Source organism: Microtus oregoni, unplaced genomic scaffold, assembly GCF_018167655.1.
Source record: "Microtus oregoni isolate MIOR12 unplaced genomic scaffold, Mior012 000043F_ref0000047, whole genome shotgun sequence".
Lineage (NCBI taxonomy): Eukaryota > Metazoa > Chordata > Mammalia > Rodentia > Cricetidae > Microtus > Microtus oregoni.
In genome coordinates, this window is record NW_024543210.1 from 8,505,589 (window position 1) to 8,523,239 (window position 17,651).

Sequence of the window (17,651 nt, forward strand, 5' to 3'; positions counted from 1 at the left end):
GGGTTCCCACAGCGACTGGAAGGGTCTCAGAGGGGCAGGATGGGGAAGGGGCAGACATCCTCGACCAGTTCCTGGAGCACCCTGGCTCGCGTCACTAGGCCCACCGCACCCCAAGACATCACAATCTGGGGGCTGCGACCCCCGCGCTTCATCATTGTGCGTTGGCGATCAAACAATCCAACCAATATCCACCCTAGGGGTGGGGGAGGAAAAAAAAGAAAAAAAAAAGGACTGTCCCGAGGCCGGCTCCTCCCGCCCCGCCCCGCCCTCTTCCCTCCCGCCCGGGGCCCCCGCCCCCGCCGGGCAGTGAGCGCGCGCCGGGCGCCCCGCTCCGCCGCCCGCGCCCGCCCGCCAGCCCGTCCGCCCGCGGCGGGGCCGGCCCTTCGCCCGCCCACCGGCCCCGCGCTCACTGCCCGCGCCCGCTGCCCGCCGCCCGCCGCCCCGGCCCGCCGCGCGCACTCCATGGCTGCTCAGGAGTGGGACTGGTTCCAGCGCGAGGAGCTCATCGGCCAGATCAGCGACATCCGTGTGCAGAACCTGCAAGGTACCGCGGCCCCGGCCTCCCCGGAGGGGCCACCTCCACCAAACGTGGGCCCCGCCGCCTTCTTCGCACGCCCCGGAGCCGGGTGTCGCTGGCCTGGGCCGGGCTTGCAGAGCTCAGGGGGTGGGGCGGTGCGTGGGCGTGAGTGTGTGCACGCGTGTGTGTGCACGCGCACGTGTGCACCCCAATCCCTGTAGGGGACCCTCACCCCCCTCCTCCCGCCTCTGGTAGTTCAGAGAAGTTTGTACGTGGACTCTCAGGGGCGGTGGCCCAGGTTAGGGCCAGGAGAAAGTGCCACTGGTGTGTGCCTGTGTCAGACTTAGCTCGCACTTTCTGAAGTACCTGTGAGGCGGGGGACCTGGAGTGAGGTGCGTAGTCCGTCCGTGGGGCCTCTGGGTGGTGGGGGCACCCTGTGGATCCCAGTGAACTGAGGATCAGGAGACCTTGCCCACCCAATCCACAGTCTGGGCTGGAGTTGGGACCAAAACCCTTGGCTGAGGCTGTTGACAAGATGGAAAAACTCTTGGTGGCCCGTGTGTCAGACATGGGCTCTGTGGTTCTGTCAGCTATGAATATGAAGTATCTTTCAAAAGAAAGTATTGGGTGTGGAATCTTAGCAAACACACACACACACACACCCCTAAAGAAAAGAAATCCACCCCTTCAACTCCCAAAAGGTCATTGCTCTCAAGCTCCATGGGGGCAGAAGTGTGATTCCAGCCCCCTCTCTCCTACGGGGCTTTGCAGAACTAGACATATGTCCACTTCCGGCCTCTTCACACACTGGGGCCTGTGCACAGGTGAGGTTGGTTTAGCCACTTCCCCTACTGGCTTGGGGTGTGTAGAGAGTTCAAGGTTGAAACTGCAAGAATCCAGCTGGGAGGTCTGGACAGTGGTGGGGGCAGGAGGATTGTGGGTGTCCCTTTGCTAACAGGGCAGGGAGCCCCTGCTGGGGGTGGGGAAGAGTAGTCTAGATTAAACATTACACCTGAGAGAATGTTTCCTGGGCGCTCACGTGGCCCTCTCCAGCTGAGGTTTGGCAAGGACAGTGCGGGGCTGCAGAGGTGACCTGAAAAGGAGCCAGCAGGCGCCTCAGGGAGTGGGCATTGGGTACTCTGGGCTCTGGACTCTGCGGCTGTTTAGTTAGCCGCTGTGATTTGTGTCGTGGCAGGAGGGTTGGAGTCGCTGTGCTGAAAAGAACCAGGATCTGGTCTGAGATGGGCAGTCATACCTTTTGCTGAGCTGGTATCAGATTGGGGCTGTCAGGTCTGGTGTGCCTTGGGCAATCACGAGACATTTTAATGAGCATGTACTAGCCAAAGCTATTTGATGCTGCCAATTCTTCTTGCAGGACCAGCTTCCAGTCTGGAGATCAGTTATTGTAAAGGAACACACGGCAAAGTCACACAGAGGGACAGGATTACACAGCGTAGGGACCCTTTGAGATGGGTCTGGAAGGTTTAGGACTTCAGAATTAAGGGTCATGGTTCCTCTCTCGAGATTGTCGCCTACCACACTTTCAGGCAAATATCAATTATAATTTGAACAGCAATGGACTTTGTTATTAAGAGGCAAACTTCAAGTGTCATATGTATTGCACAGATGTATAATGAAGACTAATTTTAACCGTGAGCTCTACATGCTTTGAGATGTGGGTACACCCAGGTAATTGCTACCTACATATAGATTCCCACATCCCTCCGTGGTTGCCTCATCTTCCTTCCCAGGCAGTAACCTCACCTACCTACCACCAAGGTAACCTTTATTCGGATCTTTTGTTATTAATCCCCTGCCTTGCAGTTGAATGGTACAGTGTATCCTCTCAATCTGGCCCTTTTTGATCAACCTGATGTTAGCGAGATCCATCTGAACAGTCTTTTCTTTAGCTATAGTTCCTGTTGACTGCTGGGTACCATTCCACTGTGTGGATGTGCCACCATTCTGTTCTCCAGTCAACTGTTGAAGGACCTTTGGGTTATTTGCAGCTTTGGGGGGTGTTATGAACAAACAAAGCCAGCTGTGTCTTGGGGTGGACATGAGTTCTGGGCAGTTGCTGAGGAGATAAAAGCGAGAATGGAGTTCAGGTCATGAATCGTCTGTTTTCTCCCTGATCTCTCTGTCTGTAATAGGAGCCCAACAGATTTATCTCTTTTTGCTCCTGTGGTACTTAGAAAGTCTCCACTAAAGGTTCAAGTCCAGAAGGCATCCTACATTGATCTCAGAGCATCTGCGGAGCCAGCTGGTGGATGTCAGGAGCCCAGCTATGTCTGGATGAGCAGATGGGGGCTGTCTCAGGGCCTTGCTCATCTGAGCTCAGGTGGGCTGTGGGTGGGGGCAGCAGGCGGAGTCTGGGACAGGGTTTGCTGTAGAAGCATGTGACTGCTCCTAGTGAAGGTAGCCATGGTGTCTCGGGGTTCATAGTTGGAGACAGGGACTTCAGGGTCTGTAGTGAGAGGGATGGAGGCTCCTGGTACCCGTGTGCAGGCAGCTACTACTGTCGAGTCCATCAGGCCTGTTTGGAGTCTTCTGTTCCTGGCACAAGGTGGTTCTGGGGTCAGCAATGAAGGCCGTTGAGATCAGGCCCTGGACGCTGCATTTCAGAGAACAGCTTGTAGTTAGCTGCTTCTTCCTCCCCATGTGTCCCAACCTTTATTAGGAAGCTTGTTGACTAATGCCCGTGCATTCCACCTAGGCCGGTGAGGTTCTAGAATCCAGGCTGTGATTGTGATATGGAAAACCTTCCCTGGAGGAACGCTGGGGAGGAGGGAGGCCAGATGGGGTGGGTGGAGAACCCAGCTTCTCTCTGGGGCCTTTCCTCTATTATCAGTCACAGAGCAGATGATGTTGTTCTGACGCGAGCCCACGATGGCCACTGAGGTGTTTGTCACCGAGGCTGGGGAGCAGCATGGTATCCCTTAGCAGAGACTTCCCGTGACACCTTACCAGGGTCCCTGCAAGGAAGTGAGGGTGGCTCAAGCTGTTGACCTTTTCTCAGAGAAGAAAATGACACACGGGAGGATGTCTGAAGCCTAGGCCTGCGGATCCCACTTGTCCTCAGATCCGCAGCCGGTGACACGGAGGGTAGAGGTGGCCAGGTGCCTGCTCCTGGCATTAGTTCTCTGCCGACTGTCCCCTGGAGGCCTCCAGCATCCTGAGGACAGTGTTACATGGTTGCCCTCTCTTCTTCGCTTCAGTGGAGTGACCCACTCTGAACAAGGCTGCTGAGTCAGGGCTTGGGAGGCGCTTGTTCATCGGGAGCCTGTCACTGTCCCCCAGTCCACAGGTTTTCTCTGTTCTGCTTGGCAAATGAGGGCCAGGCACATCGAACCTAGTCAGACACCATCTCAGGCACCAGCACTGCTTCTTGGGCTCATGATTTGGATGGAGAGACTTCCGCTAGTGTTGACAGGCAAAAGCAGTGATCTGTCTGTCACAATCTAATTCACTTCTGCATGCTAACGGGCTCAGTTGCCTGATGCGATTGTGTGGAGGCCATCCCTGCGTTGTGGCCCTCTCCTGATGTCTGGTACCTTAAAGACTTGGTGCTGTCATCTCTCACCTCAGTTTTTCTAGAACAGCTTGGCTGGGACTCAGCTATGAGAAGGGGCTAGGTGAAGTGGATGGGACGGACTGTCCCATCCCTTCTCAGAGGGGCGCTCGGCAGCAGCATTGCCATTGCCTGGACCCTGCTGGCTGCTCTCCCTGACAGACATTCCCGTCCTCAGTCAGAACCCCCTCAAGATCATGTGACTTGCAAATCTGGCTGGTATTTGAACCCAGGAGAGGCTGGGGCAAGTGTCCTATGGGTATAAGTACATGGGTAAGAGGTTGCTAACCTCAGTGGTGGTGGCTAAGAAGGTCCAAGGAGGGCTTTGACTTTGGACTTTGAAGGCTGACCATAAACTGCACTTGGACTGGTTTGTCCTCTATAGGGCATTGCTTGTATGTTCCAGAAGGATCTGTGCTTTCCTATACTATTGCTTTCTCCTTGTCACTGACCTGGGCCCACTAGCAGCTCTCCTGATCTTGCTTGGGCTTCTCAATGACCTTTTGAGGCTTTGTCTTAGCTTCACCTCCTCCAATCCATCCACCATCCAGCCACCCCACTGTGTCCTTACCAAACCCTCCTGTGAGTTTGTGGACTAAGGCAAGGGCTTCCTGACCTGCTAGTGGCAGCAGGTACCTGGTGCTAGTTTAACTCTTCCTGAGAAGACATGACCAAACACCCACATAGGACCCTAGCAGCTGCAGAGCAAAAGAATGATTTCATCCAAATAGAGCTTGGTTGGGGCAGTGACTTTATTGGCCTCATTCACAGAAGCAGGGGTAAGCTGTCACTTACAGGACTGTGGGCGGCGGTCCCAGAATAACTGCATCGCCTCAAAGTGGCCCTCTCACTTGAGTGACAGCTCATGGAAGCTGAAGTCCCCATTCAGTTGGCTTTCCACCTCCTATTTACGTTAGCATTTCTCGAGACTGTGCAATTTGGATTGGGACATGGGAACATGGAGAGGGCAGTGTGGCTGGCATCTCAGGGATGCCCAGAGGGAGACACTGTCTTGTGAAGTATAGTCTTGATACTCTGATTAAGATGATAGTCGTCATGCGATATGTGGAGGACAGCATCCGCAACCTGGGTAGCTGCTTGGTCCACCCCTGGACCAGTAGTATCGTGGGCTGTGGATCCCATGACGAGAGTTGGCATGACCTGGTATTTGAGGCCATCTGTGGGCTGCTGGGGGTGCCACACCAGCCGCCTCACCCCTAGTTACTTCCTTCTCCCCTAGAGCCCACTCTCCGCTCTGTTGATCTCCCACCTGTAGACGTTCTGTGCTATGGGACCAGGACAGACAGGGAAGGGCCCAGGAAAGGGCCTTTCTGCTCTCTTTTCCTGGACTCTCAGCAGAGTTAGAACCCTAGAAGGTTCCATTGAAAAACCAGGAGAAAATCAGATGTGGAGTTTTATGTCCCTAGGGAGCTGCCTTGCTAGGTCCCAAGCACTGGGGCTGTGTGCTTGTTTTCCAGGTGTGAGTTGTGCTGTGCATGTTCTCGTCTGGTTCTACAGCAGTCAGACCCCCGTCATGGGGTCTGAGTCATCTTTGGTTTGCAGGTAAAAGGTCATGGTCTGGAACAGGATTTTCTTGGGGTGTTTTTTTTGTGTGTGTGTAGTTAGGGAAGCCACAACTGGCCTGGAAGGCCCATGGTAAGAGCCTGGGCTCTGATATTGTGGGGTGCAGGAAAAATCTCTTTGCCTGCAGTGTCTTAGTTTTCTCATCGGCAAAGTTAGAGTTGACTCCCTGGGGCCCTGAGGTACTCCTGGAAGGTGGTGTTGAGAGGCTGGGCCTAGGCATCGATCATCTGCCCGGGAGCCATTTGCATTCTAGCTCCTGGAACATGGGGCGTGGAGCTGCCCACGTGTGGCTCTGGGCTCCATGCAGCTCTGCTGGCTGCTTTCCTGGATTCTTTCAAATTCAAGTACCAGAGACTCATTTCCACCCGGGGGCCGTGCAGAAAAGACTGCGGTTCGCAGGCTTTCCATAGAAAAGACACAGTGGTAAATGGTGGGCATTCTTGGTTTCTGTTGTCTCCCACCCACCAACCCCTGCCTCCCCTACTGATCAAGCTGGGAGGTTTACTGACCAGCCCATTCAAGCAAACAGAGGCTCCTGTCTGCATGTGTGCCCAGGAGCAAGACTGTTCAGGGGCCAGGAAAGCTAGAAATTCATGTTGAAAATGGGGTGTGTAGAGGTAGAGGCAAGCCCTCTATTGGGGGTTTGGCAACTGCCCTGTGAGGTGATTGAACACAGAAAGCTGCTGGTCACTTGAGGGGCCTAACCTCCCTGAGAGTAGCGGAGCTGCCTGCTGGCGAGGCAGTGCATGGGGCTAGATCAGCCATTTCAGGGAAGTGCCTCTTGCCCAGGCAGCCTGGCTTTTCTGAAGTATCCTTCTGGCCTGCAGAACACTGTGGCATTTCATATTTTATTGGAACAGAAGAGCCCTGGGCAAAATCCTGCCCAACAGGTCATAGGTTACGCCTACCCTATGTCTGAAGGAAAGAAGAAAAATAAAGCGATTGTCTTTCAAATGGTTGAGCCATTAAAAGTAAACTCCCCGTTCCCATAGAAACCTTCTTTCACTTTCTTGGTGTCTTTTGGAAAAAAAAAACAAATTAGTAGATTATGTCTGTCATGGAAGGAAGCAGAAGCAGCCTTTGGAGAGCCTGACAGTTTTTCCTTCCCACTGATATGTTTGCTTCTCTTTGATTAATTTTCTACTAGCTGAGTAGGCATTCCAAGACGTCAGCCGTAGGCTATGTTTGGCCTGCTGCTTGTTTTATAAATAAAGTTTTATTGGCATGTGGCAACACTCATTCATTTGGTTATTACCCATGGTTGAATAGGGAAATGAAGGTCCCCAGAAGGCCAAATGTATATTTATATATATTCAGGTGCAGACAAAGAGTGAAGTTGGGGAAGGAAGAAACAGTGCAATTCAAGAGAAATGGTGTGTGGGAGTGGGGAAGAGTGAGGTTTATGTGTTAAGTAGATAAAATTTAGGTGCCAATCATGACCATCGTTAGATAGGTGGTTTTGCCAAGTCATTTTCTTCCATCCTGGACATGACCCACCAAGTGGTCCCAGGCCTCATGTCTGAAGTACATGCTGACCACATATGCCTTCTCCTCCGTGCTGCACATCAGGTTTTGTGGAGACGTAGTTCTGGGTGAGGCCCTGATGTCATGCTAACACCTATAGCATATGGGGTCACCTTTCTTCCAAAGCAGGGGACACACTCAGATATCCAGGGAGGCGGATCAGCTGCGTGAGGTGTCTAGCCTTCCTGGGGAGACAAAAGTAGGGAGCTCATGTCCAGCTTTGGCATGACTCGAAGACTTCCTGTCTGTATCATGGCAACCTGGAGAACTCCCTGTAGGATAGTGGGGCCTGTGTGTTTTGAGAGCCAGTCCCATGGCATGTGACAGCGGGAGTCACTTACAGAGGCATATGTTATAGGATGCTTCCTCCAGGCTTAACGACTGTCATTTTCATCAGAATGGCTGTGGGCTGTGACTAAGTCTCAGGAGACCTCAAGACAGGCTTGTTGATTGTTGACATTCCTTCATAGAAAACTGACATTCCAGCTGCTCCATCCTGCAGCTTTGGGGTCTCTCACGCTCCTGTAGCAACCGCTCACCCATGCCCATAAAGTCATTGGCTCCCCAAATTGGACCTTGTCAGGTTTGTCCTTTGGTTTGTTCTTGGGACTTCATAAGGAGGGGTAGACATTGTTTGCATCCCCACCAGGGAAGGAGTTCTCCCAACTAGGTGCACGTGGAGCGCTTACTGTGGGTAAAGCCGTCAGGCATTCTTAGCACAGGGCTGAGGGCACACCTGGTGTGCGTCCTGGGTCTGCTGTTAAGTGGATTTACACACTTGAAGCCGAGTCCAGAACTGTGATTCAGAGGGAGAGAGCTGGGCAGCGGACCCAGAGGAACCCATGCACTTGGTATTCCGCTCGTGTTTTCACCCTGGAACTTGATGCTTCTTGGAGGTTGTTTTACCCAGAGTGCTTGAGGATGAGAAGGTGCTGAGGAGGGCTTCTAGCCCTGGTCAGAAGCAGCTTCAGTTCCTGCAGAACTCCGGTGGAATTTGATAGAACCCCTGCGACATCACACCCCACTCCTGTTTTTCTGGGGCGTGGGGGGGGGGCTCATGCAGCTGGAGTCTTTGCCACTTTATAGTTCTCTCTCTTTAGACTATTTTTAATCCTCTATGCTATGACATACTTAAAAGGCAGAGCTCTGAGCACTCAGGTTAGGATCTGGGACACCAGGTAGAGAGGGGCTCAGAGACAAAACTTCTGGTTTGAATGGGGGAAGAACCTGAATTTAGATGACGTTATCCACTGCCCCCTTCGTCACCTAGCTTAGGCCAGTCCCGGCCCTGGGTTCACACAAGCTTCCCTGTGCACCTTGTATGACCTGTGGTTTGCTGCCCCTAGGGCCTCCAGGCCAGAATCAGTCCTGCAACCTTCCTCTCTATCCTCAGCCAGATATTCTTGTCCCAGGGGCAAACCTCCTTCCTTGGATAAATGAACCTCAGTGTTTGGGTGTTCATGCTTTCCAGAGTGAAAGGCTGGAATCTGTAGAAAAACCATTGTAACTGGGGTCACCATGTTGGATGAAGACATCCCGACTAGAAAAGCAAACTCCGAATGTTTTCTCTCATCTGAGGAATCTAGATGTAAAAATGGTTTTACACACACACACACACACACACACACACACACACACACACTGTGAGAGTAGGAGGGACACTGTTTGGGAAGGGGAGGGTAACCAGTGAGAGCAAGAGAGGGTAACAGGGATGAATATGATCAAAGTACCTGATATACATGTATAGAAATAAAATGTAACCCATTTTATAGTGCAATAAATATACACTAATTAAAAAAGCCCCGTTCTGGATATGTAAGGGATGAAGGGACTTTCATTTCCAGAAAATGGTGTCCTGGTCTTGTCTTGTGCGAAAGCCTATCTGTACGGCCACACGAGTATGCCCAGAGTTCCCTCCTGTCTTCATGGCCCCTCCTTTCCTGGTAGAACACGTGGTCAGATAGATGGCCTTGTCGCTCTTTTTTTTCTGCGGTCATCTCCATGGAGAGTTTATGGTGCTGGTCATGATCCCCGTTAAGCACTCATTGCTTTTGTCTCTGTACTGTTTGCTAAAGCAGGGATGTACACTGAGATGGCAGGATCCCAGAAAAGCCCCGTGTTTGGGGCTAGCCGTTCTTGTCGTCAGGCTGACTTAGGAACTGTATAGCCAGTGTTACAGAAGACAGCTTGGAGCTCTGTTGTAATATGTTTGATGTTCCACGCAGGCTGTGTGTGGGGTGGTGTCCTAATTAGCTCGGTCAACTTGACATAGCCTAGGGTCAGCGGAGAGGAAAGCCTCCAAGGAGGAATTGCCTAGATTGCATTGGCCTGTGCAAGTCTATGGGGAATTATCTTGACTGGTAATTGATGTAGGAGGGCCCCGCCTACTGTGGGCAGCACCATTCCTAGGCAAGGTGGTCCTGGACTGTGTAAGAAAGCTAGCTAGGCAGGAGCTAGGCTGAGTCAGCTAGCAGCCTTCTTCCGTGGTTCTTGCTTCAGATTTCTGTCTGACTCCCTGCCTTACTTTCCTCCATGATGGACTGAGACCTGGAAGTGTAAGCCTACCAAACACTTCTCTCTCCTCAGTTATTTTGATTCATGGTATTCATCGTGGGAACAGAATAAAATTAGAACTGGTGGTTTTGTTCGTTACAGTGAGTTGCGTTGTGGAAAAGGGGATTTTGGGAGTGACTTCACTGCGGGATGCTGTGCCCAGTGGTGATGGTTGTTATTTATACCTGAAATTGAGGCCAAACAAGCCCATGAGTGTTGGCTGCTGGGCTTTTGAGTCCTAGAATCAGGAATCCGAGTGAAGTCTGCGTAGATGAAGTTAGGGCAGGTGCTCTAAGTGGTGGCAGGGCCTGAGGGTTGGGTGGAAGAGTCGAAACTTGGCCAGGTATCAAGGATCAGCTGATTGAATGTCAAATGATATTGGGCAAGAAGTTACCGCCTCAGGCGGGCTTGTCACCTGGCTCTTGGGACTCCAATAACAATGCTGCTGTCACCTAGGCACTGGTAACTCCAACTATAAAGGCCAAGCTCTTAGCCCATAGTTCCTGATTGGTGGTCATTGGGAAATTTAAGAAGTTGAATCTGATTCCTATAACCTGAATGATGGCAGAAATGACAAGAGGTGGTCATGGGAACTGTCCTTTACTCTATCCTAGGCTGTGTGGTGGTGATGACAGATTATAAAGCTCTCGGTGTCTCTTTATGTTACATCATTTCATTCTGACATCACTGTGTGAGGTTGGTGTTATGCCCCCACTGTACGGACACGTACGCTGAGGCCCAGTGTTATAGACAGGGAGAGCCTGTCTAATTTGATCTTGATCCTGATTGAAACCAGCCCATTCACTTTCCAAATCAAAGCTGAAGGCCTTGGGCTGTTGCCCTGGTGATGGCCTCATCTGGGTTCTCAGGACCCTGTGTACCATGAGGTGCCTCACACTACGAAGGATGAGTGGGCAGGGAAATGGAGAAGGGTCACAGCTAAGATGGCTCAGGTCGGTCCTGGTAGATGTGGATTCCAGCTATTTGCTGGCTTGACTGGAAGCTGTGTCAGGCTTGTCATGAGAACGCTGTGTTCACATCTGAACATAAGAGTGGGGAACTGAGGGGAGAATCTAGACTCTGGGTTCTGGCAGACCTGAGTGTAAGCCTACTGATGCTTGGTGAAAGGAGATAGTAACCCCCAGGTCTCTTGCTTGTTAGAGCATCAGTGAGGTCCCATTTCACCCCCTTTCCTTCCCTCTTGGGTCCCTCTATTGTCCTTTCCCTGGAGACTTCCTTCACTAATGATTTTGATATTCTACTCCTGTTACTCAATCAAATGCTTGCATGTTTTAACTGCGATTCCTCAGTTTTTTGCTCTGATACCTAAGAAATATAAGGGTGCCGCTTCCCTCTCCTCTTTGACCCTCGACACCACCCCTACTTTCTGTCTAGGTCCATCACTGTTTGGGGGGGGGGATCTCATTGTTACACCTATCTGTGTTGCTCTAAGCTTAGTCTTTTGGAAGGTGTGGTCAGCCTGTCCTCTCCTGAGTCTGCCTTTTGTTTTTTTGGGAGTTTAGACTTACCCAGGTTGTTGATCTGGTTGCTAACTTAAGGGCTTATATATTTATCCCCAAACTCTTCCTGCTCTAGATGGCTGCTTTGGTTGTTTGGAACACCAGGTGAATTCTGTCTCAGCCCTGATGTCTTCAGTAAATCCTGGTCCTCAGCTTACTCTAGTCTGGATTTGTTGCCTTCCACACTTGGGACCTGTCTGTCACCTGGGCTGCCAGTCACCATTACCCATGCGTCCCTTCACCTCTCTCCTGCTTTCTGCCTTCTGATGGTGTTGATTTTGGATACTGGCACATATCCTCACTGGGAATCGGTCCTGGGGGAGGGGTTATGTTGTCAAAAAACTTGAACCAGGCTTCTAGTTATATATTTAGTTTTTGGATACTGGCGCATACCCTTGCTGGGAATTGGTACTGGGCGGGGGGGGGAGGGGGGCATGTTGTCTGAGAACTTGAACCGGGCTTTTGGTTCTTGATTGCTCCATTAGCTGAGCATCATGTTCTGTATTGGCAGCCCCTTCCTCCAGGGCACGGAAGGGCTCCTAGGGCTGCAGTTAGGAGGTGTGAATCTATGCCTGAACCATTGTGGACAAACTATTTTCTCTCTCTAGCAGCTTTCTGGGTCTTCTCTATCCCCAGTGTCCTGAGTCTTCAAGGACTCCACCTTGATACTGGCTTCATTTTGCCTGTTACATTGAATATTTACTGAATCCTTCCCATCTGAGACTGTCCTTCAGTTCTGGAACATTCTCTCTGATTACACTATTATGATGTCTGTTCTTTTGGTTTTCTTTGACCTTCCAGAACTCTATTTAGATAGCAGCCCAGGGAGCCTTTCGTCTTTAATTTTCTTATCTTTTCTATTTGCCATCCCTTTGCTTCTTGCTCTGTATTCTAGGAGATTTCATCCACTTCTGATTCTACATTTTATCATCCATTGCATTTTTAATTTGAAGAAACTGTTGTAGAGGTGTATCCCTCTCTCCCATACGGGGACATGGTGCTCCCGAGGATGGTGGGAGACCTAGAGAAGCAGCCCACTTAGTGGGCTGGAACCCCAGCTCTAATGGTGTGGAGAAAAATTTTCAGATGGTATTTTTGTTCTCCAGACATCTCGTATGAACTGGGAAGCATCCTTACCTACTGACCTGCCTCAAGAGCTGTGATGATTGTGTGAATCTTGGAGGCAAGGGCCTGCAGGCATGTTCCACTTGGACCACCCCAGTGTCCAGCCATGGGAGTGGCGCAACAATCGTAAACTTAAGTCATTATGAGAGTTCTTTATTTTGATAACTCGATGGCACGGTTCTTGAATATGAACTTCATAGATAGCAATGTTGTGCTGCTATATCGAGAGCCGTGCGGCTGGCTGGAAACTTGGCGGGTGCTCTGGTCTCCCTCACTGTGGAGACTCAACCTCTGCCAATGTCCGTTGGTTGTGTTTGCAGGCTGCTGCTGAATACTGGTTACCCCTGGGAATAGATGGGATTGCTGGGAACATGCTGGCCACTTCTCATGGGTGTTTCCTCAGCCATAACCTAGCTCCCCTGTGACTGGTGGCCCAAGGCCTGGGAGTTAGGAACGGAGTTGGCTGCAGCTGCAGAAGCTGAGCACTTACCACCAGGTCCCCCCTTCTCAAGGCTTCTACTCATCCACCAGTGGGCTGCAAGCCCCGCCCTGCTTGGCAGGCAAAGTTTTGACTGGATAGTATTATAGTTTAGTTGCTGCTTTAACAGGGAGCCCAGGAAGAGTGGGGTTTGAAAGCATGCTGCCAGTGGGACCCTTGTTTAGGTTCTGCATTGTCTGGTGTTGGCACCCTGCCCACTTTTATGAATCTGCCCCAGGCCGAAGCCGTAGGCTTTCTGGCGCCAAGCTTTTAAAGCAATCTTTGCTTCTGGTGAGATGACAGCTTAACTGCCTGGCCTTCACCAGATGCTGCCAGGCTGACCTTAACTCGGTTGCTAGATGCTTGAGGAGTTCAGGCCAGCTGCAAGGAAGAGTACCATGGGAGTGACCTTTGGAGGTTCCAGAAAAGGACAAATCCATGTGTGGTCCTTTAGTGCTGCTGTAATGAGGCCTTTTGTTTTGCAGCCCTGGTGGCTTAAACACAGTTAGTTGATCGGCTGGGGCAGGAGGGGGGCGGGGATCAAAACAAACCCAGCAACAACAAAACAAACAAGGAAGGCCAGCCTGTTCCTGCCGAGTGGGAAGAGTAGGGCTTGAAGACAGCCAAGGGTTTGAGTTTTCCTTCCTGTGGTAGCTGCACAATTTTAGCTGCAGTATCTACCTTTGTAGTGTGCTGGTCCCTTCTGTCTGTGATGTGTGATATTAGCAACTTGGTGTACACCTGGTGCTGTTAGGGATGCAGTGATGTCACTGGGCCTTTTGAGTCAACATTTGTTCCTTCTCTCTTTTTAAAATAAACTGTGTGTGGTGGTGGCAGCTAGGGAGATAGATTAGTTGCGAAGGGCCTGAGTTCAGTCCCCGGAAACCACACCTTAAAAATGAAAAGCCGAGCGTGGTCCAGCATGCCTATAATCCCAGCATTGGAGAGACATAGACCGTTGGATCTTTAGGGCTGGTCTGCTAGCTAGCTGAGCCTACTTGGTGAGCTCTAGGCCAGTGAAAGATCCTATTTGTTTGTTTGTAGAGCCACTTGAGGAAAACCTGAGATTGTCTTTGGTCTCCACACACATGTGCACATGCGCATCTGCACCCACGTAAACATATACACATGTATACACACACATGCACATATGCATGCAGAAATAAAGGGGTTGTTTCTTCATTTCTTTTGGTGTGGTGGTGAGTACTTTTGCATGAACTCAGTTGGATTAGGTGACTTATTTAGGCAATGTTTGGGGCTTGTGCTGTGTTGCCTCTGATTTAGACCACGTGATTGAGTATTGATAAGCCCCAAGTGTCTCTTCTACCCACAAGTGACTTAGGCGAGATACTGGGGCTGAAGGATGTGGATGGTGGCCTGTGACAGGTCTCTCTGTCAGGTGGGCATGGGAGAGTAAGGGGCTGTGAGATGTTAAGGTGCTTGTGTAGGAGTGGCCATCAGGGGGTGGCCTGTCCGGCCCAGGACAAAGAGAACATGGTGATGTGGGTGCAGAGCTTAGGGAAAGGGCTGTGGACTTTGGGCCGCTGTCTCTCCTGCAGCCATGCCTGGCTGGAGGCCAGCATTCTTTCATGGGCAAGTACCGATGTGGGTGCCACCGGCTCCAGAACCCAGAGGGCTTTTGAGAGTGACATGCGGGAAATTTTGCATCCTTAATTGAGTCTACAAAATAACAGTCATAATACAATCAGAATCCCCCTTGAGCATCCCAGTGGAAAATGGGACCACCTGCTTGAGAGCTCAAACGCAGGGGAGCTACATCCTTGTGCTCCTCATTCAAAAGGCTCTTTGAGGTCCAGCTCTGAGGTCCCTGGTAAGTCAACAGATGATGTCACAGCTCCCATGAATTGTGTCCATTATAACTCAGTGCTCTTCAGTCATGGGAAGAATCCAAGATATGGACATGATGATGATGACCCTTTGGATGACACCATGGAAAATTACTTAATGCATCAGGTGTGCGTGCTGCAATTTTTGTTTGTTTTTCAAAACACGGACTGTTTTCCAGTCAACCCGGCCGGAGTCCTTTTGGCACTGAGGGTAGAAAAGGACTTGACCCTTTTGTGATATGCGCCAGCAGAGACAGCTGTGGACATGACGGTAGGGTCCTGAACTAGGGTTCTGTGTCAGGTGTTTTGATGTTGAGATGGGAAGAGTGGATGGAAGATGCTGGAAGGAAGGGAGTCCGCTTGCCTGTGGATAAAACTGGTAGCAACGGGACTCATGGACTAGACCTTAAGGCTGCCTTGGGAGCGTAGTTGTGGAATCCTGTCTTAGTGTCCGAAAGCCGAGGCAGAGGCACTGGAGTTCCACCTATCAAAGCCTTGGCCCAGAGTTCTGGCCATTGTCTGTGCACTCAAAAGTCTGGGATCCACTTCTTTCTAAGTGGGATTTCTAGAAGAGCCTTCCCAGCCATGGATACACAGAATACAGGTTAGCTGGATATAGTCATACAGACCTGGGGTGACTTCGTATGTTGGGGTACAGAGAGTACCCCAGTTGTCCTCCTCCCAGTGTCCACCTTCCCCATTCTAGGCAGATCTGTCCCCTAGCTGAGAACGCAAATGTGTCAGGCATCTGGGTTATGGATGATTGACATGAAGGGAGAAGTGAAGTTGACATTGATCTCACGTTTACTACCATGTTGCTGTTGCCATACATGAGTGTCTGTATGACAGGAGCACCAGAAAGGGACCCATGCAGCTTCCGGCCCAGGTATCTCCAGTGTGGAGGGCCAGGTTTGATTGCAGAGAACACTTCAGTTCTTAGATTCCTAGACCATGGTGCTCCTGGCTCTCAGGTGTGGTGCTCCGGAGGCTCCCCTGATTATCCCCTTGCTGTCCAGCCTGACCACTGCTGCCACCAGACGAGAGACCTTTCCTGCCCTGGCATTAACTGCCAGTCTTGATGGCGTGTGACTCTGTCTATAAAGTTGGTGGGTGCTGCCCTTCCTCTAGACTGACATTGTAAAAGGATACACATGGAGCCCCCACACTTGGCAGCAGCTCCTCTCACCCCTGGTCAGCGTTCTCTGACTGACACTTGTCACCCTTATGACACAAAGCATTTGTCTTTGTGTGTATGGTGTATAGGCCTGTACATGTTTTATATATATATATATATATATATATATATATATATATATATATATATATAGTGTGTGTGTGTGTGTGTGTGTGTGTGTGTGTGTAGGCCAGAGGTCAATGTCTTCCAAAATTTCTCTCCACCTTATTTTTTGAGGCAGTCTCTCCCTGTGATATGGAGTTCACTGATTCATCTATGCTAAGTGCCCAGAGAACTCCAGAGATTCACCTGTCTCTGTCTCTCAACACTTATATTAGAGGTGTAGACCTTCATACCCTACTTTATGTGTGGGTTTTAGGGATCTGAACTCAGGTCCTCGTGCCTTTCTCAGGAACACTGTTACTGACTGAGCTATCTCCCTAGCCCTGGCATAGATGTTTGGCAGCATTCCCAAAGTTATACTATTTCTTTAGTCAAATCCATAGGGGATAATGCTCTGTTGAGTCAAATGAGACACACCCCTCCATCATCAGTGGTCCAGCTGGCAAAGTCAGGTAGGTGCTGCCCGCTGTCCTAATCTGGAGGCAGGGTGTTTGTATGTGTGTAGGTCTAGATTTGACTACTCAGCTGCCATAGGAAAATCTTTATGGTTATGCAAAGGGCTTGAGAAGTCCAGACTTCTACCTTGGTGGCCATAGATCTCCATCCATCTGTGGGTCATCTGGTGTATCCAGGGCTGGAACATAAGGTTAAATAGTTAAAAGGTTGCCTGAAGAGTGAAGAGACAGTGCTGTCCTGTCTTAAATTGAAGTCTTTATTCATGACCATCACACATGGAAGCCAGGTTTGGTTTGAGGGCTGTCCCCGGGTCTCCCCAGGCACTTACCTCTCGGGCCTGCTGGGGAGCTGCACCAGATAGTACTTGCCAGGTGTGACTGTACAGCGTCCAGGACGGTTACCTGTTTATTCGTCTATACATTTCTATAGCATTGCCCGTTTTTACATGACTGTCAGACCACATAGCCTCTTTTCTGGGCCACCAGTCTTGTCTTCTCCTGTTTCTTTTCTATCATCCTTCCCGCTCTTCATCTCAGGCCTGCCTATCATAGAATCTACAGGTACCCATTGCCACACTGTGTAAGATTGCCATCTGCCTTGCCTGGTGTCTTCTTAGACATACTGGGTGGCCCTTCCTGGCCTCTGGTGGGAGACGAAGCCCGCTCTGCTCTCGGCAGTCACCTGGGCTCTTGTCACTTCCGTGCCTGCTCTCTGTTCTTAGCTGCCTGTTGGAGACTGACTGGTCCAAGGTGGCCTGGAGCTGGTGGCCAGCAGCATCTGTGGAGTGGGCAGGCTGTACCCTGCTGAGCAGTGGGATGCACCCTTCCTGGTGCATTTGTCTATTTCCAGACAGAGCTGCCCCAGGTGAGGCTCATTCTGAAATGCTACCTCATGATGAGGTAGTATTTTCTCAGAGTGGGTTTTGAGAAAAGGGATGACCTTGGCTCTTGTTCAACATTTGGGGTTGATTTTTTATTACATTTTATTGGCTTTCTGTATGTAGCAGGGGTGGGGTGGGATGTTCATGCCTCAGTGCCTGGGTGGGGGTCAGATGACCACTGGCAGGAGTCAATTCTCTCCCTTCTCTCTGTGTGTCGCGGGTTACCCAGCATGGGAGTCAGTGCCTTTACCTGTCCATTCTTCCCACCCAGGCCTGAGGTAGATTTCAAAGTCTGGGTT

The 17,651-nt window shown here is 50.8% G+C and overlaps 1 protein-coding gene across 4 annotated transcripts in view; it reads left to right on the forward strand.

The window, feature by feature from the left end:
• The first annotated feature begins 357 nt into the window (after positions 1–357).
• Clmn (calmin) overlaps positions 358–17,651 on the forward strand; it is a 100,263-nt gene continuing 82,969 nt past the window's right edge. For 2 of the 4 annotated variants that reach the window (XM_041633430.1, XM_041633428.1), the window contains exon 1: positions 360–544. In XM_041633430.1, coding sequence (XP_041489364.1) covers positions 463–544 — 82 coding nt within the window. In that variant the 5' untranslated portion in view covers positions 360–462. Of the gene's footprint in view, positions 545–17,651 lie in introns of all 4 variants that reach the window. The other 2 variants (XM_041633427.1, XM_041633431.1) reach the window with 2 other exon arrangements.